The sequence below is a fragment of the Puma concolor genome, chromosome F2, assembly GCF_028749965.1.
Source record: "Puma concolor isolate L17-30 chromosome F2, mPumCon1.1.hap2, whole genome shotgun sequence".
Taxonomy (NCBI): domain Eukaryota; kingdom Metazoa; phylum Chordata; class Mammalia; order Carnivora; family Felidae; genus Puma; species Puma concolor.
Window position 1 is genome coordinate 29,226,775 of NC_141684.1, and position 23,123 is coordinate 29,249,897.

The 23,123-nt window shown below is 34.9% G+C and overlaps 1 protein-coding gene across 3 annotated transcripts in view; it reads right to left on the reverse strand.

The window, feature by feature from the left end:
• Nucleotides 1-23,123, reverse strand: part of PKHD1L1 (PKHD1 like 1) — a 159,140-nt gene that overhangs the window by 110,571 nt on the left and 25,446 nt on the right. For all 3 annotated transcript variants that reach the window (XM_086695604.1, XM_025922529.2, XM_086695602.1), the window contains exons 11-23: nucleotides 22,101-22,211; nucleotides 18,888-18,977; nucleotides 16,794-17,062; nucleotides 15,162-15,253; nucleotides 12,210-12,369; nucleotides 11,762-11,897; nucleotides 10,809-10,952; nucleotides 8,733-8,890; nucleotides 7,634-7,747; nucleotides 5,503-5,652; nucleotides 4,368-4,492; nucleotides 1,411-1,574; nucleotides 43-215 (exon numbers count right to left, since the gene is read on the reverse strand). In XM_086695604.1, the coding sequence (XP_086551730.1) occupies nucleotides 43-215; nucleotides 1,411-1,574; nucleotides 4,368-4,492; nucleotides 5,503-5,652; nucleotides 7,634-7,747; nucleotides 8,733-8,890; nucleotides 10,809-10,952; nucleotides 11,762-11,897; nucleotides 12,210-12,369; nucleotides 15,162-15,253; nucleotides 16,794-17,062; nucleotides 18,888-18,977; nucleotides 22,101-22,211 (1,886 nt within the window). The remainder of the gene's footprint in view (nucleotides 1-42; nucleotides 216-1,410; nucleotides 1,575-4,367; nucleotides 4,493-5,502; nucleotides 5,653-7,633; nucleotides 7,748-8,732; nucleotides 8,891-10,808; nucleotides 10,953-11,761; nucleotides 11,898-12,209; nucleotides 12,370-15,161; nucleotides 15,254-16,793; nucleotides 17,063-18,887; nucleotides 18,978-22,100; nucleotides 22,212-23,123) is intronic.

Here is a 23,123-nt window from a genome sequence, read left to right on the forward strand (position 1 = left end):
TCCATAAATTGAAAACAGTAAGTTGCAAAATTCTGAGCTTACCTGTGCAAAGCTCACAGCCATCATGGGTATATTATAACTGCAATTATATGAAGTCATGGTGACAGAATATTGGTTGGTAATACTTGATCCATTAATTTTGGTCTGATTCACCTGAAAGTTCTTTAAAAATATCCCTTTATTTGCTAATGCTGGAAGTCTTCTCTTTGGGATTTCTAAAGAACATGGAATAAATGGAAAATAAAATTTCATAGCTTCTGCTGCTAAAAAAGAAAATCATCAAATAATATCCATGTCATGGAATAGGAATAGCTGTTTAGAATCAAATTTTAGAAAGAAGATCTTAAGACAAGTAGTTTTTGGAGCTTGGCAAACTTTTACTTCTAGAATATAAAGCTTTAAAGTCTGTCAAAATATGAGCTTTATCAGGTAAAAGAAAATATTTAAAAGCCACCAAACCCTGGGTTTCATGCAGCCTTCTGTGGGCCTGTTAGTTCTGCTCTGTCCTAGGTTCGTGAATGTAGTGCTAAGACGTGCACTCCATGAGGACAGGACTCGGGCTGTCTTGTCCACAGCAATTTCTTTAGTAGCTAGTAGCTAGTACAGTGCCTGGCACATGGTAGGTGCTAAATGCATGCTATCTGTTGAACTACAACATCCATCTGAGCCCAAGTGAGCTGTCTTATATATGTGCTCCACTAATTAGAATGTAAATTCTGGTGAGAGCAGATTCAAAAGAAGTGACTCTAAAGTAGTACATTTAATTTTAACCAGTTTGTTAAACTGGTTAGTTGCACTTGAAAGTAGTTCCAAAGGAAAGGATTTTAAAATTTCTCTGAAAAATGTGAGTAGTCACTGTTAAAGGTGACTGTTTAGAATTAGGTTGATTTTTTTAAAGATCACAGTTTAATTGTAATTATTTTATTATCACAGCTCATATGTAGGAGTCTACTGACATGACTATAAAACAATGCTTAGACTACCAGAAATAAATTTTTCATTTATAGTATTATTAATTATCACCATGATGTCCATGAAAATATTCAGTTTAATCCTACCAAACAGATGCCAATGTCAATAGCTGCCTTTTAGGAACACATATCTTTGTGATTAGTTTCTCAAAAATCAAACAAAGCAAAATGAAAATATTTGTCACAGTTTATATATATATAAACAGAATCCAGGACTAGAAAGACTAATTCTTGCCATAATGACAAAGTTTTCATTAAGAGTACATTTATCCTTAGAATAAAAAATAATATTATTTAAATAATAATATTCAGATAAAAGAATGACTCAAATATTTAGAGATTAATGTTTCTGTGTAAAGTAAACAATAATTCCCCTGGAAAGATTTTTCTACAAGATAGATTTAGAGGTTTTGAATCGATATGAAATGATACAACATACCACCCCATGCGGACACTGTAGATGTCTGTCCAATGTATACTGTGTCTACATAGAAAACCTGTGATTCTGATGCCTTCTGTAAACCAATCCTCTGAAGAGAAAAATTTGTCCCAGTGTATTTGGCTTGTATGAGGTCCAGAAGGTCTATGCAAGTGTAGGTCCAGCTGAAATATGGTTAATTAATGTAAACCAATACACTATAAAAAAGCACTAAATTCTTAAAGAGTAAAAGTGGTTTTTTTCCCACAAGAAGACCATTAAACGCACTTTATTAGCACAGAGGTGCAGCCATAACAAGAAACAGCAGACAGAAATTTGAACTGGTAGTAACAGACTTAATGTTGTATACTGTAAATATAGGTTTTCTTTTATTTGTAGCCTTGGCAATAGCCACAGGAAGGTGAAATATTCTGTAGCGATAGGTAAGGAAATTAAGGAGTATGTGCCTTGGTGTACAGCAAGCATATAAATAAAAACAAGACACAAGAATAAAGTAAACTATTTTAGTAAAAAATGTCAAGGATAGAACAGTAAATTCAGTTCAATACCAAGAAGCAAAACTGGAACTTGTTATTACTCCCAAAAGAGCTCCCTAGAGTTGCACTGTCTCCTGATAGGAGACAAAAGTGGTAAGTGATTTACGTAAAGCACATTACCCCTTAAATGTGTAATTTAGATTCAGATTTTGCACTCGATATTAACTGCATTGGAATTCTATGAGTTATAGTTAAGCAATTCAGCTATGAGAGTTTGCAACAAAGAGAAAAATATTGCCATCAAAATAACTAAACACAATTTAACAATAATCTTTATATCAGCTACTGCTGTAATTATTAACTGACTAGTTTGTTTGAGCACCTACTATTTTAATTTCCTTCATGGTTCCCAAATTCATCATGGGATCCACCTCAGTGCCTCAAAGCTTAGCTTAAACTAACATATTTTTAGAAAACTATATGTGGAACTACAGCAAGATAAAGTGCTCTTTAAATAAAAGTGAAAAAAAAACCCACTTAGGGTCTCAGTAGAATTCTACCCTAATTATATAATTCTAAAGTTTAAGAAACTACTACTTAGAAAATTTAGTATACTGAACCGGACCCTTTATCAGACAAAAAGAGACTACAAATGACATCAAAACTTAAGTGAACAGCACACTGTCTTTGTGGCTACATAACAGTGTTTTATTATTATTATTATTTCTTTAACATTTATTTATTTTTGAGACAGAGAGACAGAGCATGAGTGGGGGAGGGGCAAAGAGAGAGAAGGACACAGAATCCAAAGTGGGCTCCAGGCTCTGAGCTGACACGGGGCTTGAATTCACAACCTGTGAGATTACCTGAGCAGAAGTCTGACGCTTAACCGACTGAGCCATGCAGGCATCCCTAGATAACAGTGTTTTCTAAAAGAAAATCATATTTCACTTTTCAGATTTTGAAACCTGATTTATAGCTACAAAAATCACTGTTTTGGAAAGGTTATACCATAATTCTTGGGGGGGGGGGCAATGGCACTTCTAACACTAACATTGTACTAAAAATAATCTAACTCTAACACATCTACTTGATGGTGGCCTGTCTAACCTAAATCAAAGCAAATTTAGAAATACACAATAGGAGCAGGGGAGTTTACTTTGCCTTGACTGGCAATAATTTTACCCAGTGAACCCTATTCCTCTGAAAATCATGACATTCTTGTTTAAAGATATCATAGCATTTAGGGTAAAGGAAGCCCATCAGTCTTATCAAATGTATTTTACAGCAGATAAATTGCAGGTTAAAAGGAAAGACCTATTTAGCAATATGGTGAGTGATGCTTTGACGAATATGAAAGAACCAAGATCTGTAAAATGTTCCAAAATCTCGTCACAGTGAATGAGTCAAACGCATGCAGGTGATGCTCACCAAAACTAAAATTGTCAATCTAATCTGTTCAATTCAGGCATGCAGGGAATGTTTATAGCAAAATGTACCTGGAGAACACGTTTTCAAATAAAAAAGGTGTATATGTGCATGTGTATGTCTTCATTATGACTCTATTGTGTGTGAAATTTGTATGTGTGTTCTATGTGGAAATACAAAAGTGGATTGACACAAATTTCAGAAGATATAATAATAAAAAACAAAACGTAATTATGCAGAACTAACTTGTGCTTGAGGGTGTGGCAATTATAGTCATTAGATAGCTTTCTTAGACATCTATCTTCTTCCCTTATACTTCTCTGCTTGCATTTCTGTGTCTAACTTTTGGCAAACCAAGCATTAAAAAGTGTCTCTTCTCCATTAATTTTGAAATATTCATTGAAATATTTTATTTGCTCTGCTCACACCTAGAAAGCACCTTGTTTTCAGTGATCAAAGTTTAATGACAATATTGTGATAAAGGAGTCTCTTTCTACCTGCCTTCAGTAAGTGGGAACATTATTAGATTTAATAATACATGATTTAAATTGTAAGGTTTACCATTGTTTTACCTTTCAAATGGTCATGGGTGATGATAACACTAGACCAATTCTTATTTTCATAATCTATCTATTTATTTTTGCCACAATTATTTCTGTTAGGATGCTAATGTAGAGGGCATGAAAACGGCAGTCAGATCTATGCTGCACAGCATTTGTCAAAAACTAACAAAAAGTGGGGCATCTGGGTGGCTCAGTCAGTTAAACGTCCAAATCTTGATTTTTGGCTCAAGTCATAACCTCATAGTTGTGACATTGACCCCTGTGTTAGGCTCCATGTTGGGTGTGGAGCCTGCTTAAGACTCTCTCCCTCTCTTTCTTTGCCCCTCTCCTGCTCGTGTGCATACATACTCTCTCAAAAACAAAACAAAAAAACCCAAACTAACAAAAAGTGGAAAAAAATTTAAAAAGTTAACAAAGAGTGGGTTTGTTTTATGTTCAGGTTATATACTGTATTATAACTTCCAATTTACATTCACAGAATGTAACTTACTTGTTTCCATTAGTAAAGTTATAGGTAAATTGTATATCATTGCTTCTAGTAATCTTGCTTCTGTCTTGGTATTGGAATTTTAGAGCAATATAATTTGCGAGGAATCCTTTGTATGCTAAACATAACTACACAGAAAATTAAAAAAGAAATCAGTAATAATATCTTAGCTTTAAGTTGTTTTATAGCAATTCAAGTTAACTCAACCTAATCCAGTAAATAAATATTGATAATTTTCCATACAAAATATTTCAGAACACAGAGACAGGGATAATTAATTTCAGCCAATTAGGTATAGAAGAATTGTGAAAGATTTTCTAGAAGAGGAAGTGGAGTTGAACGACCTTACAATTAAGGATTAATTCCTTATTGTTTTCTTAGATATGGTTTCCTTAAAAAATGAAAATAATTCCCTCCCTTTAGTCATGTAGCAATGTAAAATTTAAATCCAGCTCTAAGTGAACTCTACAGTGGATGTAAAAGCCCAAACACACAAAGAGGAGATAAACACTGAAGTAGATTAATTGGGATGTGAATGCAGCTAAGCATTTAGAGGTAAAGATGCATGTCACTGTAAAATGGTAGTTAAATACCAATCTTAATGGTCTACAACATCTTAAGCATACCAAATATATTTAGAACTTAGAACTTGAGGATGTATATCACAACTTGAGAATTTTAAAACCAGAGAAAGGGTAAACAAGACTATGATTGCTAATCTTAAATACCTATCCTAAAACTCCCATCTCTACTCACGCTTTCCCTTCACTTCTCCTTGACTGGATACCCAAGATCACTCTATGATGGCTATCCATTTTTGTTTCTTCTTAATAAATAAAATATATTGAGGAGATTATACACTTTTGTTTTAATATTTAAATTCATGTGCAAGTAATTTTCTCTGAAATTATAAGATAGAGCAGAATACGTGTGCGTGATATTACATATTTTTTTCTTTTTTTTTTTTTTGAAAACCAACAGAAGAGGAAATCACAAGGCCCCAGAATGTGAACCACAGTACCTGTCTAATGTGACATGATTTCACATGACAAGCAGTTTTCCCTGTCTTATATTTCAGGAAATTTTATTATCAAGGTATTTTACAGATTAAATTAGCATATCATTTTGTTGAGTTCACCTGATTATAAGGAAATAATAAAATGTCTCCATATGGTAGTCTGTTTGGTTTAACATCTGTGGAGTCAAAGAGAACAGCTGGGTTTTTCAGGGAATAACGACCACAGTAAGCATCAGTTTCCGCTGTCTTCTGCCCTCTGTTAATATGTTCCTACAGAAACAGTAATATTTCAAATGAAAACATGACTTATTGTCCTGCTTTATTCCCCCACATCTCCACCCAATTTGTTCAAGTTCCAACTTGGATCCATTGCTTCCCACACCACTTTAACTTGAAATATTCTCTCTCTTCTTTGAAAGTCTAATGCTCTCATCCTGTATCACTCCTTTGGCTCCATAATCATATAATCCCTTGTACCTGTATTTGGCTATTTCCTAAATCTTATATTTCTCCTTATATCATGAACTCTTAGGGATATTTATTCATTCCTTCCACAAATATTTTTTTATAATTTTTTTAAAGTTATGGGGCGCCTGGGTGGCGCAGTCGGTTAAGCGTCCGACTTCAGCCAGGTCACGATCTCGCGGTCCGTGAGTTCGAGCCCCGCGTCGGGCTCTGGGCTGATGGCTCAGATGGGCTGTTTCTGATTCTGTGTCTCCCTCTCTCTCTGCCCTTCCCCCGTTCATGCTCTGTCTCTCTCTGTCCCAAAAATAAATAAACGTTGAAAAAAAAATTAAAAAAAAAATAAAGTTAATTTATTTTGAGGGAGACGAAGAGAGAGTGAGGGAGGGAGGTACAGAAAGAAAGGCAGGGACAGAGGATCTGAAGCAGGCTCTGTGCTGACAGCAGAGAGCCCAATGCAAGGCTCACACTCACAAACTCCCAAGATCACGACCTGAGCGGAAGTCGGATGCTCAATCGACTGATCTACCCAGGCACCCCTCCACAAATATTCATTCAGTGTTCACTATGTGCCAGGTTATTGTTTGTTAATTTGGTTTTTGTTGAATCTTCAAGGTTCAAGTGGTGAAGAACACTATCCCTATATGGGGTATTTCCTATCCCATGAAGTTTGGGACAAAGGAAATAAGGATTATAATACTGATGTTGAAGTATTATACATATATTATATAATTATGAGGTTGAAGAGAGGCCTCTAACTCACATATAAAGCATCAAGAAAGATAACTCAGAGGAAGCACTACATGAGTTGTCTTTAAAGATAAACAAGACTCATTTCAAAGGAAAGATGGACTAAGGAGCTTCAGGGAGAGGGTAAAATAAGTGAAATCAGCAGGGATGTAAGAAGATGGTGCTGGGAAATGCAAATAATCAAAGTAAGATAGAGCAAAGAATGTGTGCCAGGATGATGATGGGAAATGAAGAAAGGAAAGAGCATAGTGTAAATTACTGTGCAATTCCCAAGGCTGCTAGCACTACATTCAGGATAGGAGAACCCAAGTACATGCATGTTTATTAAATTAATTTGAAATGAGAGCCAATTAAATGGAAAGATTTTCCTTTTTTTTTTCACTAATAAATCTGGTCATTTAAACAGATTTAAAACATGTGATTTAAAGCATGTGATAAATATTTTTAAGGATTCATATTTATTTCTAAGGTATTGATCTGAACCAGATCACTAGCCTATATAGTCCTTATTCTTATGGTATTCATTTGGAAATGGTGAATATCTGGCTTCCTCGGATTTTCAAAATAAGAATTAGGAAGATAAGAGTATTCTGAAATTTTCTTTACTGTACATCAAAGAAAAGTTCTTATACCTCACCAAGAGAGAAATAAGGACAAGTATTTTACTAATTGACCAGAGGGTGATCTCAAAAATCAAGAGAAGCCCTACTACAAATTATATGCTCAGAAGCCAATGAGGAAACAGGATATACTCTGCGTCCAAGTAAAGAAAACAAGTAAAACACCCTATAGATCTTATACTGTCCATCATCTTTCTTACTTTCCCTTGATCGAGAAAATTCATATGTGGTGAATTTCACAAATGAATCACACTATAATGCAAGGAGATGATAAAGCAGACCTTACCAATAAATGTGTAACAAATTATTTTTGCAATTTGACAATAGGAATTAATGTTAGTCCAAAGAGAATCACAAGATTCCAAGCATTTATACGAATTCTTATTTGGTCAGTTTCACTGTTCATTTACATTCCATACCAGGTTAAAATCAGACTCATAATCTCTAAAGTATTTCACAACAAATCCTTCTTCAAGATTTGCAATTTGCGGTGGACACTTGGCAGTAACCATTTCTTCTACGGCTGCCTGAAACTAAATTAAAAATATGAGCTTTAGTAACTTCTTTTTCATGAAGACTTAGAACAATTATACTATTACTACTCATTCCACTAATTAGTTATAACTTAACATTTGCATAATTCCCATACTTCAGCCATCATTATGAGATCATTTCCTAAATAATTTTAAGTTAATATGCAATAATTTTAGTGTCTAGTGACTTTTTCAAGAGTTTTATTTTAGAATCACAATAGTTACATCCAATTGGGTAACATTAGCTTACACTGTTGTTATGTAAGGTAGACACACTTGTTTAGTAGTTTTTTTTAAAGAGGGCAATGAGGCAAACCTAAATGAATTAGCACTCAATTAAACAGGTTCCAAGTGAATAGTTTTCCCCATTAGCTCAAATTTAACTGGAAAAAACTATACACTGTATTCTGTTTTTCAAAATATGCAAATACAATATACAAAATATACAATGTATTCTGTTTTTCAAAAGAAGAGATTCAGATACTATAAGACTGTATTGATGGTTATTTTAAAAATAATAAATGATCTTGGATTATATAGGAATTGGTACACATTTATTCACAAGTTTTCCTGTAATTTCCACATCTACTTCTCTTGCAAAGCACAGATATAATTAGCATTTAGAATTAAGGAGATAAAGTAAGATGTTAATCATCAAACAAATATTAACCTAAACTCATTGTGTAGATAGTTGTCAAAATTCAATAACTCCCAAGCAAACATTCTTTCTACAAAAACAGCTGCCCCACACAGAGATACAATGGATCCTGTTGGCACAGATCTAAGAACCCCCCCTTTCATCCCCTGTGTCTCTGTGATGTTTCCTCCCTTCTCCACTCTCTATGGGTTGGCTCCAACCCACCATGTCAAGTAAATGAGTGTATTACCGCTCCTTAAAGTGTGGGGTTTATTTTGTTTTCTTTTGTTTTACTAGAAAGGTGATATTTAAATAGCTTTCTATTTAATAAATTAGCTAAGAGCATACTTCAGCTTCTGATGACCATGGGGTCAGAGGCTTCGAAGTGATTCCATCCCAGTTTAGCGTGAATGTGTCCAAACTGGGTTTTCCTTTGATTTGTTCTGTAATATCCAGGGTGACATTGTTCCCTTCAATCATTTCATAACCAAGCAGATCAAAGTCTCCTGCGATGAAGTACCAAATAGGATTTGAAGATGTTAATTTAATAAAATACCAATATATCCATGAGTAACAAAATTGGTTTTATTGTATTATCACAAAAAAGGGGGGATGAATGGGGAAGATGTGGATCCTTGAATTTGAGCTAAAGATTTAGCCGTAGCAGAAACAGCAAATAACAGATAAAGTGCTATTCACTTAAGGTTCAATATCCATGGCTTAAAATAAAGTGTTACGGGATAAACAAAAGGAGGTATTGGGACCATGAGGTAAAGATCAACGACCAGTGGGATATTCCAAAACTTCTTTTCGTTTTGTCCCAGTACCATTATCATAGTATAGAGGGCTAGGTTGGGATATTGCTATTTTCTTTAAACATGAATACCGTACAAAACTGAATTCCAGGAAATAGCCCGAGGCCTGGGAGGCCTGTTAATACAATCTCACTTTAAAAGAAATAAGGGCTTGTCCTCAGATTTATCTCTGCTTTGGGAAGATGCTTCACCATTGGAAACCCACTGACCTCTGTTGGGTAGAGTCCTAGAATTTGATTTGGTACTTATGATTTTGGTACTATATTTCTTAAGGCTGCTGAAGCTGTAAAATTTCTCTCTGAACTATAGATGTATTCCTCGGAGAACAAGGATCACCATATCTTCATTTATACAGCATTTTTGACAATCTAAACTTTGGGAAATTTTTAGAATTTCAATTCATGTTAAATGAAATTCTTTGCCCTCCATCCAACAAGCAAATTAAACAATTTTATAAAATGAGAAATAAACAATGAATTGGAAAATAATTATTGCCCAAAGAAAAGTAAATACATACATATTCAGGGACCTATTTTTGAACTAGATAGCCCAAATACTAAATTTGGTCGTTAAACTTGACTTTAAGACTTGAAAATGCAAAACATTAATAGGAAGTTAATAGCTATTGCTTGAAAAGGACAGAGAGGTAAAAATAATTTTGGTAAATGCTGTCTTAAACACAGGTGAAATGTTTTCTTTCAGTTTTTGTTTTTGTATGTTTTTTTTTTCTCACTGTAGGAATTCTCAGGGATTTTATTATTCTAATGAGATCTGTCAATCTTCAAGGATAAGCTGGGGTATGCAGTTTCCCATGTGGATTTGACCACAGAATCCTTTCATCAGGCAAGATCTGGTTAGACTAGTGTCTCCCAAGACATGCTAACTACTTAAAGCTCATTTCCAGAATTCATATCTTTGCTAATTTTTTCTAAATATGAAGTAGCCTATTATACAGATAGTGCATTTATGGTATATATAGTGTTTCTCATGCATTGAAGCTGTACATTCCTTGAAATAGGACTAAAATTTTAATTACAATAGAAAAAAATTGACCATTTATTTTCTATTTCTCCTAAAAGTGATCAAGGCTACGAATCCACTTCTTTCTCTGCCATTTTATGGAATTTTTACTTTTTTTTACTTTTTTTAATTTTTTATTATATGAAATTTATTGTCAAATTAGTTTCCATACAACACCCAGTACTCATCCCAAAAGATGCCCTCTTCAATGCCCATCACCTACCCTCCTCTCCCTCCCACCCCCCATCAACCCTCAGTTTGTTCTCAGTTTTTAAGAGTCTCTTATGCTTTGACTCTCTCTCCCAATCTAACCTCTTTTTTTTCCTTCCCCTCCCCCATGGGTTTCTGTTAAGTTTCTCAGGATCCACATAAGAGTAAAAACATATGGTATTTGTCTTTCTCTGTATGGCTTATTTCACTTAGCATAACACTCTCCAGTTCCATCCACGTTGCTACAAAGGGCCATATTTCATTCTTTCTCATTGCCACGTAGTATGGAGTTTTTAATTTTTTCAGTGCAGCTTTAGAGAATATAAATTTGTTTCTTAGAGAAAAATTTACAGAAGTACAAAATGAGATACATGCTTACCTCTAGTTGATATAAACGTTACCATGTAAACATAGCTTTGGGAGTTTTGTGTTCTTATTACTTGAACTGTATCTGGTTTTATAGACCAGAGGTCATTTAAAGCTGATTGCAGTATGAAGTCAGAAGCATCAACAGGTACCAAGACTTGGATGAATTAAAAAAATAAAATAAAAATAAAAAGGCAAATGATTAGGGGCCTTAATTTAAAAAAAAAAGAAGAGTTGCAATCTTTCTGCACTAACCACAGCCAGCACTGATGTCTTATATTTGAATTTTTAAAGCACCCGTAGTCTGTATCATATATTATCATTTAATAAAATTGTGTTTTGAAAGTAATTCGAGTTCAATAATAGTGACTACTTCATTGGATTGTAATTTCCTAAAGATCAGGATCGTATTTTATTGTTTTAATATTCCCATGGTAATAAGCATTGTTATTACTATTGTTATTATTGTTATATAAGCTATTTGGAAAACAGTAATCACCCATTAATATTTACTTATTGAAACAATTAACAGAAATAGAAAACTTATATTTTCAGGTTTATTATAAAATATAGAGACGCAATGTTTTTGTTAACAGATAAATTAGTATCTCATAGCTTTTTTTTTTGAGGAATTGGAATATTTACTTCTCTGTAATGATGAATTTAATTCTTATTATCTTAACTTATCCCTGTGAGTCACAGATACATAAAATCCTTCTATGCACTTAGATATACATTTATTGTGATCATTACAAAAGAAAATGATAGTATATACCAGGAAGTTGTTTTTACTGATACCATTTTTTATCCCAGTCCAAAGGTTTTTCTTCATAATACATTTTTAGCTTCTTTGTCTAGCACACTATTAAAACAATATTTTCCAGAAAGAACTAGACTAGACTAAATTTTTATAATTTCATCTATAAATGAAGAGAAATTAAATCTCCTTTATTATTTGCAACTTACCAGTTTTTTCCATGTTATAGATTAATCTATAATGGTAGTGGGAACATGAATTAGCTTCCACGCATGGGCTGGTTACTGTTATCTTTTGAACTTCACTCCTTGCAGTAGTTCTTTCCCAGTTTTCCAATGTTATAACCTATTTCCCAATTAAAAAAAAAAAAAAAAAACCTTCACTGTATAGAAAAGCACGTTTAAAAAGCATGATAGTCAATTATTCAATGCTTCTTTATTGCTCTATTTTACTGCAAATGATAAAATATTTTAAAGTTTCAGTCTTATCAAATAACAGCCTCTTTCATTTATAATACAGATACTTCTAACCACAAGTCAATAATTTTCCATGACTGCTTTCCCCTCAAGTAGTATCTTCCATAGTAAAATTAATAACCAAATATAGCTATCTTGGAACGTTAACTTTCTACAAAGCAGATCTATCATCACAGCAAACCTGTATTTCCTGGACAATTGTCGACTGGGATCTGATAACTTGTTCTTCATTTACTGCATCTTCTGTTTGTTGCTCAGTATAGACATTTCTATACTGGTACAAGCCAACATCAACAAAGGCACTCAGTCTATACTCCTGCAGCAAGATTTCAATGTAATACCTGAAAAATATGAAATTTTTTCCAATGAATAAAATTTCAACACTATATAAAATACCTGCCTATTAAATGATTTATGTTGTAGTATCCCTGATTTTAAATATTAAACTTTCATGGCAGTTTTTTAAAATAAAATGAATTATGTAGGGTATCTGCACTAGAGATACAGAGTTGTCCCCATTCGTGACTAATTCATTCAGTTTTGTCAATAGATATTTATTGAAAAAAGATACATTCCCCTCTCCTATCCTCAAGGAGCTTAAAACAAAATTACATTGTAGATTATAATGCAAACTCCCTGGCATAAAACACAGAAGGCACAGAAGGCACAGAGTTTAAATACTCTAATGTATATAAGAAAATAACAGGCAGACTTAGACATATCATGTTTTGTATCTGAGTGGTTAAATGTTGTCAGGGATGGAAGTTCCTTTCTAGTTCCTTGAATAATGACTCCAGTTAAAACTGGGGAAATAAAACACTGCTTCAGGAAACTATTACTGATTAGATTGATCATGGCCTCTCCAACAAGCTGCATCATCTAATTGCATGTCCAGGATAAGGCATTTGCTGACTGGCTGTTACAGGTGAGTGAAAAGCTACTGGTTACCTACTTAAATCTCAATCAATGTCACCATTGCTCCCATCTTTGGAGAGGCCAGCTGGGAGTTCCTCTAAATTGCCTCACATCATTTAACAGATACCCTTTTGTATATGAAGAATAAATATTCACAATTCATGAAAGACTCTGAATGAGGGACATTTATCACCTCTCATCTTTCTAGGATGATGAGGCTCTGGGTCATCCCCCTCATAGAACTGATACAGGAGGATTCCATCAGGCTCTTGGCTGCTCTGAGAATCTGTTTGCCAGCTCTACCAAATGAATGTGGGCAATACTAAGAAGTAGGGCTCAAAGAAGAACCATTAAATTCTGTACCCTGTTAGCAGCTTAATTAATTAGGCACTTTCTATGTATCACACACTAAACTGAGCACTTTATAGACATCATATTTAATCTTCACAAAATCCTGTAAAAAATATAATTCTCTTTGTTCATATGAATAACAGAGACTAAGAGAGTTTTAAAGATTAAAGGATTATTAAAAATTAGTAACTGATTCAAAGTAGAACAGGGTAATGAAAAGAAATTCACTTAGAGTTGGGGCTATATTATCTGAGTAGGATGAATTTGGCAAATGAGCAGCTACCTTTGGAAAGGTCTAGGGACCACTGTGCAATAAGCCAAGTACAGTGGCCTCAGTTTCAAAATTCACAGCCATCATTATAAGTATCAGTGTGTAAATTCCAAGCTGCCTTGCAGAAAGCAGACAGCAGATGTATTAGGGCTCACTTTCATGTAAGCTCTATGCTCCTGCCAAGCAGGTAAACTAAATGCACTTTCCACGGCCAAGGCAAAGCCTGAAAGTGTATTAACACTTAATAGCAGTAGGGATTAATTAGGTGTTCCGTTTACCCTGAATTGGCCCACTGATCCTGGTTTAAAAAGCAAGTGTTTAAGTACATAAAGAAGTGATAGTAGAAGGAGGAGGATAGAAAGAATGGAACGCTTTCCCCATGTCATTATTACTAAGATTTCAGTGAGAACACTGAGCGTAATTGCTTTCAGGTACCTTTAATCCCAATCCTCTCTGTCTAGTTCCAACAGATCTTCATGGTGCTGTCAATATCTGGAAGGATGGTGTGATAGAATGAAGGGGGAAAAAACAACAATATCCTTCCATCTAGAAGTGAAGTCTATTTCTTCACCCCCCTTGAATCTAGATTTGGCCATTTGCTTTGGCCAATAGGATATTAGCAAAAGTGATGCAAGCAGAGTCTTTAAAAAGATTATGTACAGTAGGAATTTCTTTCTTCACTGCTGGAAACCCATTCACAAATTTGACAAGCCTGGGGTAGCTCTTGGGAGGCAAGAGACCATGTGGAGTGGGACATCCCAAATATCTAAGTTCCAGCCATGCCAACTGAGGCTCCTGATATATAAGTGAGGCCATCCTAGGCCATCCATCACCAACTAGAGTAGACAGAACCAAAAGAACTGCCTGGCCAATCACAAAATTGAGTTGCTTAAATTACAAAATTTGGGGGGGGGGGGGGCGGGGTGGTATCTTATGCAGCAAAACCTAACACATACAAATGATAAATGGAAGATGATATCACGGAGTCTTTAGATCTCCATGTAACTTAGCTACTTTGAATTTATCATGTCTTTTACCTCTTGCTTTCCAGGAATCCTGAATGCCTTTTTGAATGGTATCTCATATTTGAATGAAATTCTCATTTTCTCCCTGGACTTGACCTTTCAGCACTAAGTGATATACTCCTTAAGGGTAGGGAGTAGATTTGAATATTTTTGTATTAAATTTCCTGGCCCAATATCTAAATCAGTGAATATTAAATATATGTTAGCTGTGTTAATAATTCAGGTGGTTTTATGTTTCTTCTCTAGAAATATTCAAGAGCTCAGCTTAGGTGGCTGAATTGACTGAAATGTCCTAGTAAGAAACTAAGAACAGGATCAAGTAAATTTCACAAAATTATAATTTCTGCAACCGAAATATTTAGATTTCAAATTTCCCTGGTTAGATGAATGTCAATATTCTTGGAAATACAGAAGAAATTTTTAATAAAATTATAGAGAATGACCAATTGTAAATTAAGCAAATGAAATAACATCATTTCTACCAATAAAACAAATTGACAATGTTTTTAGATATAAACTTACAGTTCTTAAATACTACACAACAGTTTAATGAAAATTAAAAAAACCTTACTCTTTTCCTTTCTGAAGATGAATGTCATCTGAACTTTGTGTTGGACTGGAAAAATAATTGTTGGCATTGGAAGAATGATATGCAATCTTCACCTTATCCCAAAGAGAGAGAGAGAGAGAGAGAGAGAGAGAGGAGAACTTATTAATAAACTTTTCAGCATTTATTTATCATTTATTATTTCTGTCAGTCCTAGAACTTTCAGGAACAGAAAATGTGAAACTACATATTTTTCTTCTAAGATCTGTTATCCATGGTGAAATCCAGTGTTTAAAAATTATCAAAGTTCACTTCATACTTTCCACCCTTACCTAACATCAGAACCACTATACCATAAACACACACAAACCACAGCTTTTCCACAATTAGTACTGCGATGGAAAATAGAAAGATATATACCAGGAGGAAGGTTGATATTGTTAAAACATCCTCTTGCTCTGTGGAGAGGTTTTAGGGGTTTAATCTACAAGAGATCACCAAAAGTAGGTCTGAAAGATGCCAAGGTCACTAAATGGGTCTGCATGCCAGATTGAGAAAATTCTGGGCTTCCCATCAGGAAAGATTATACTACCTTTGGAGGAAACGTGCTGAAAAGCTATGGTAAAATTAGAAGTCATATATTACAGGCAACAATTTAAATTTGTTCCTCCAGGTTGGGGAGCAATCTTGCCACGTACATGGAGTCATAAAATGTTCTTTTGATTTGGTTCATTAGTTTCACATTTATGAAAACTCCTAAAGAAATCATTAAAATGTAGAATAATTTAATGAACACTAATGTTCAACGGAGTATTATTTGTGGTCATGAAAAGTCAGAAGTAAACTAAAAACTTTATCCACATGCACAAAGTTATACAGGTTTAGTAAACCCATGCAATAAAACACTTTTTAGTCATTAAAAATTGTGTTGTGTAAATTATTTAATAAAATGTGAAAATATTTATATGTGACAAAAATGACTATGAAATTGGATGTGTGATCTTATGTATATAAAAAACAAAATTGGGGTGCCTGGGTGGCTCAGTCAGTTGAATGTCTGACTTCAGCTCAGGTCATGATCTTGCAGTTTGTGAGTTCGAGCCCCGCATCAGGCTCTGTGCTAACAGCTCAGAGCCTGCAGCCTGCTTCAGATTCTGTGTCTCCTCCTCTTTCTGTCTCTTCCTCCCATGCTCATGTTCTCTCTCTGTCTCTCAATAATAAATAAACGCTAAAACATTTTTTTAAATAAAAAAACCCAAAATAGACACAAAAAGAAATGATAGACTTCAATGTCATGACCAAGTAATAGTGAAATAGATGTAGTAGAATAGTGAAATATTTTCACTCTTTCCCAAATTGCCTAAGTATGGTTATAATTCTTCCATAATTAAAATGATATTTAAAGGAAATACGCATGTTTTTCCCTTCCTAGAGCAAGTTTAGATACAGGAAAGCATTTTTTTAGGCCATGGGTTTTCTATGATGACTTTATAGTTCATATAACACATGTTAAAATAGCCAAGAACCCAATCACATGAAAATATCTCTCATAAACTCTTTAATATATGCATTGGTTTGGATTAGAATAGATGAGATACATATAAAGGTTGCCATATTGCTTTTGTAATATTAAATAGTATTCTGTGGCTTCCTTACCTTATCTTTTGGATGTCCAGTTTGGCTGAAATAAATGGCATAACGGTCATCACCTTTAATGTAGAATCTATAGACATCAGATTCTGGAGCCACCAAAAATCCACTGAAGCGTGCAACAAATGTATCTTGCTCCATAGGCCAGATATAGGAAGCTGAATCTACCCAACTGGCACCCATGTACCCCGGTGTTTTCTCATTGTATTCAAGTATCTCTTCAAGATGTACTGGCCTACTATTATTCCAGAGCTCAAGCTTTAGGCCTCTCCCACCTGAATGTAACAAAAAAGTATTCTCATCAGAATTTTGATGTGGTGTCTCAATGGCCCTCTACGTGGGTGGTGGTTATAGATTACTGTTATTCACATTTTTAGAGCATGCATGTTAACGAAACAATTGCACATACCTGTACATATACCTGTATCCACAGTATAGAGTGCTGTTAAGATAGTCTACAATTTATTTATGATTATTTCATATATTTGCACCTCAGATTCTACATATGTAAAATAGGAGTGATATTACTATTTGTGTGGTTGCTATGGGGATTAGATATTAGTGCTTTACTTAAGATAATAATATAATAATTATTACCTATGACACGACTCATGTTGTTTTATATAGTTGAATCTCAAAACTTCACGGTTCAGACCATTTGATTTCAAAACTTTTGCCTGATTACTCTAACAAAAGTTACTCTACTAATGGTTTACAAGTAATCAAGGAACAGACAGTGTTAGCTTTAAGATTTGTCATTATTTGTTCTTCTTCTTTTTGACATTACAACTGCTATGAATTCATCCCCTTCTTGGACAGAATCAGAGAGAATTATCATTAAAGTTAACCTACACTTGCCAATGTAAACTCTGTAATTAAAAGTTTTTTCCTAATCATAAGGGAGCCATCTCACTTTTCTTCTTTTTTCTTCCTTGAAACACAACAATCAGACACATGCCTTCTTTCCGCAGCCTTAAGCTGTTCTGGAGCGGCTGGATCTAGAAAACAAAGGCTCCTCCTCTTCAGCTGAGTTTGTTCAGAGAGAAGTTTGTGCGTCTCAAACTTCTGCATCAGCAGTGTGCTCTGATATACACAACTCTCTTTAAAGTTACCAACTGTGATTATCAAAATTCTCTTCTGAAACTGGTCATTTTTTTCTAATGTCATCCAAAACAAGGAAATTTAAGAGGCTGATAAATGTAATTTTCTTGGCTCCAAATACCAACCAGTGATACAATTATAAACCAATTTCACTTTGTGCACAAGATATGAGAAACACACCCTCAGATCCAGGCACAGCCTCTCAGTGCTATCACTGCAGATGTCACTTTGGCCACAGGCCAAAGTCTGGAAAGAATTTTGAGTCCCCTTTCTCCCATCCCGTTATCACTCTTAAAACATTCCAGACAAGTAAGGATTTAACCTCTCCCATTTATTTTTTAACCACAGAAAGGCATTTATACAATTTCCATGTAGCATGCACCAACATTTAGTAATCTCATTTCATTTTAAATAAAGTCACCACTGAACTCATTCAATAGAGATGTGTTGTTTTCAGTAGGGTGTCTGAGGAACTTAGGCATGGTGCAGCTTTGGTGCAGCTATTTTAATGCAAATATTTCCTGATCCAAAAACTAGGAAGAAATTTATTATAATTCTCACCACAAATTCTAAATAGTTCAAATATTTTTTGTTACTAATTGTTATGGGCTGAATATTTGTATCCCTTCCAAAACTTGTATAATGAAACCTAATGCCCAATGTGATGTTATTAGCAGGGGGGGCCTTTGGGAGGTTGTTTAGGTCATGAGATTGGACCTAATCTCATAAATGGGATTAGAGTCCTTATAACAGAGGCCCCACAGAGCTCTCTAGACCCAGGAAGATGCCATCTATGAGGAGGCAGGCCTTCATCCAATCTGCTGGTACCATGATCTGGGATTTCCCAGCCTCCAGAGCTGTAAGATACACATGTTGGTTGTTTATATGCTACCTGGTCTATGGTGTTCTGTTTTAGCAGCCTGAATGTACTAAAGCCCTAATGATATATGTCTTCTTACATAAATGCAGAAATGGCTGTTCTTTCTTCTGGTAACTTACCTGGACATACAGTTCTGAGAACATCAGGTTTAGGGGGTGTCTTGCAGCATATGCTATTTTCTGTGACATTCAAAATATCACAGGCTTGGCCTAGAAAGAAGCAAGGTGTAGAGCTATTACTACAGAGCTCCATAATGTAAATCACAATCAGCTTATCTTGAAATACTTTTTTGATAAAAACCAAGTTGCATAAGCAAAGAAACAAAGCTGGGGGTTCTTCATTTCCTTTATATGTTCTCCATGAAAGCTTATCACTCATTAATTGTCATACTTTTACATGGTAATGTTTTCCTGGCAAAACATCACAAGCCTGAGTTAGAATATTTTGTAATTTCTGAGAAACAAATTTTTAAAAAATGATAAAACTATGTCACTGTAAGAGATTTCACTCTGAGTCCAAAGTGAAGCTTTCTATTTTGTCTCCTACAGAAAAGGTGCTGAATAAACTCATGATGTTCAGAATCTGCAATAGGAGATGATCCCAGCCCTCTTAGGTAAGATAAATAAATAAAATGGCACTATAGTCCAAGTTCTCCAAATGAAAACAACAGAGATAATAATTTGTAAATGGTATTTTCACAGGCAGACTGAAACCAAAACAGACAGGGTCTAAATGAGAATGATTATACTTCTACAAAAGCACAATTTGAATTGAACAAAGAGTCTATGGTTTAGACTTCCAAGTGTCCCTCACAGTCAGAGCCTAATGTAAGGTGAGTCCATTAAGTATTTACTGACATGGGAATCACAGCGCATGAAAAGTGAGGCAAGGGTTAGCAAATGGAAGAAGGTATCTTTTCCAAGTCTTGCCTGGTGGCCTGGAAAACATACTTCAACACTACCTTTCATGATTTTGAACGCTCTGTGAATGCAAGGTAATTGAACTAGAAAACAGTGCATTTGAACAGTATATTAAACCAACTTAGCCCATTTTGTTTGGAGCAAGGGAAAGATACATAAACAAATCATTATTTTCAAGAAATTACTGACGATTTTTCAACACCCAAAAAATAAACAATCCAATTAAAAGTGGGCAGAAGACACAAATAGACACTTTTCCAAGGAAGACACACAAATGGCCAAAAGACCAATGAAAAGATGCTCAACATCATTCATCAGCAGCGAAATACAAATCAAAACTACAATGAAATATCACCTCACACCTGTCAAATGGCTAAAATCAACAACACAAGAAACAGCTATTGGCAAGGATGTAGAGAAAGGGGAAACCTCTTGCACTGTTGGTGGGAATGCAAATTGGTGCAGCCACTCTGGAAAACAGAACAAGATTCCTCAAAATGTTAAAAAAAATTATCCTATGATCCAGCAATTGCACTACTAGGTACTTACCAAAGAATACAAAAATACTAATTCAAAGGGATACATGCACCCCAATGTTTATATCAGCATTATCTACAATAGCCAAATTATGGAAACAGACCAAGTGTCCATCAAGTGATGAAAGGATAAAGTGGAGATGGTACACACACACACATACACACACACACACACACACACACACACACACACACAATGGAATATTACTCAGCCATAAAAAGAATGAAATCTTGTCATTTGAAATGACGTGGATGAAGCTAGAGAGTATTATGCTAAGCAAAATAAGTCAGAGAAAAACAAATACCATATAATTTCACTCATATGTGGAATTTAAGAGACAAAACCACTGAGCAAAGGGAAAAGAGAGAGAGAGAGAGAGAGAGAAGCAAACCAAGAAACAGACTCTTAACTATTGAAAACAAGCTGATGGTTACCAGAGGAGAGGTGGATGGGGGATGGGTTAAATAGTTGATGGGGATTAAGGCATGCACTTGTTGGAATGAGCACTGGATGTTGTATGGAAACCAATTTGACAATAAATTATATTTTAAAAAATGCAAAAAAACCCCACCTTTTAAAAAAAGTAACAAGTTAAAAGAAAAAGGAATTACTGAGGATTTAAAATCTTAAACCTGGTTGCCACATTAATGGCAATGAAGTACCATAAAAATTTAACATGCTATAGTTATATTTGCATGTCAACTGTATCACAATATCAGATCCTAAAACACAGTACATAAATTAAAAATATTTTATGTTCTTGGTTTTAATATTTGAAACATATTTACATATAAACTTCAAAATAACATACATGATATTTAAAAATCTTATTGCCTCAGTTTTAATATTTATGCAAGTGACCAGTAAGGATTCATAGAGATATAAATGTTAGATGAGGTTATTTTATATTAATTTCTTTTCTTCAAATTACATTTTGGTTGGCTCATGGGCATATTCCTTAAAAGTAGAAAGTACCATGGCAGAGGGCTGTATCAGACAAAGTATGTACCCAATTGCATGGACAGACATGCAGTCCTTTGCTCATCAAGGTAGGTAAGGTCATTATGATCAAGTGGGCAGATCCCCTCTATTACATTCATCCTCTATCTCCCTTTTGAGCTACACAGCTTCCTACCTTGAACTGGTCTCAACCAGACACATAAAAAGGATGTATAACGAGAGAACCAAGCCATATGTACATTTGTAAAGATAGAACACATTAATGCTCTTTCCAGAGCCAACATCATCAGTGATTCCCGATGTCCAGATAAAACACAGTCAGTGAAAAGGGAATGAGAAGAGTATCCCCATGTACTTTACATTTCCCCATAACCAACCCCCTGAGAATTATACAACAGTTCAAGAAAGGCATTTAAAAGTTTGCTAAAAAAGGGTTTATGTGTCTCAAAGTATGGTGGGGAATTTGTGGATGGCAACTACGATGCTGCCACACAATGTCCTTTGGTGATGAACTCAGAGCCCAAGTCCTGGCCATGTAAGGCTGCAAGAAATAGCCCTCACTGAAAAGTAGCAATGGGAAAAGTATCAAGCCCCAAAACCAAATGCCCATGTGAAAATACTCAGCTTTAAAAGTAAGACATTAAGGGGGTGCCTGGGCGGCCCAGTCAGTTAAGTGTCCAACTCTGGGTTTCTACTCAGGTCATGATGTCACAGTTCTGCTGACAATGCAGAGCCTGCTTGGGATTCTTTCTCTCTCTCCCCCTCCCTGGCTCAAGCTCGCGCTCTCTCTTAAAATAAATAAACTTAAATAAATGTAAGACATTAATTGAAAAAAGACTATTATTATGCTTACAAATTATTTAAAAGCCAGCATCTATTCTTATAATGTAATATATTAAAAGTCATAAAAAATACCTCCAACTAGAACTCTGACTGGGAAATCTGTCTGATCAAAGAATCGTCCACTTATTGTTAGCATGGTGCCACCTTGAATGCTTCCTCGTGACGGGGAAATCATAGTGACCTCTGGAGAGAGGGAGGAGAAACACATTAAATAAAATTTCATGAACATTACACATAAACCCAAATGCTTGAGTTTTATAAATTTTCTAGATTACCTAGCCTTGGCACATAGCACAGCACAGGCACTGGATTACTAAATGAATGAATTAAATGTTTCAATTTGGTCTCTGGTGCAACCCTGCAAAAAGGACAATTAATATGGCTCTCACAGAGACCTACATCTCGTGGGAACCAGTGTTTAGTGCTGACTGGTACTAAAGAGATACTGGTAATGGAGGATGCAGAAATTAAGGAAAACCTGGGCTGAGCAGAGTTGTTTGATTGAAACAAAAAACACAGGAAGGCAAGAGAACAGCCTCTTTACCTCTATGCTCTTAAATAATAAGTTTTTCTTCTATTTCTGGGCCAACATCTTATATTTGTATTTTTCTCATATGGTAATACATTAACTATGATTGGAAGTCTTCTGGCTTCATATATAAAAGTTTTAGGTATATTAGTAAAATAGCCAGTGCATGATATATGATAGATTCTTACTGAAATTTATTCTTATTAGTTCTATCTATCAAAGTTCTTTGTATTTTTAGATATGAGTTTCACATTAAATAGAAAAAGCCAGGATATGTCATATGTGATTGATTCCAAGACACTTTTCTTCACGTTTGAACATCTCTGAAATCTGAACGTGCCATTCCATCAATCACTCCTGACCTGGAATGAAGTGTAATTCTTCCAGGAGGGTTTGTGTTTGCTTTTGACACTCTCCTAGGAGTCTACCAACCTGAGATTTCTGTAAATTACAATAAATTATAATCTGCTTGAGGATTCTTTTGGACCATACTGAGACCATAAATCTGAGAGTACTGCCTTGTAGATTAAACTGACAGTGGAGAATTTTTTTTCCTCCCTCAACCC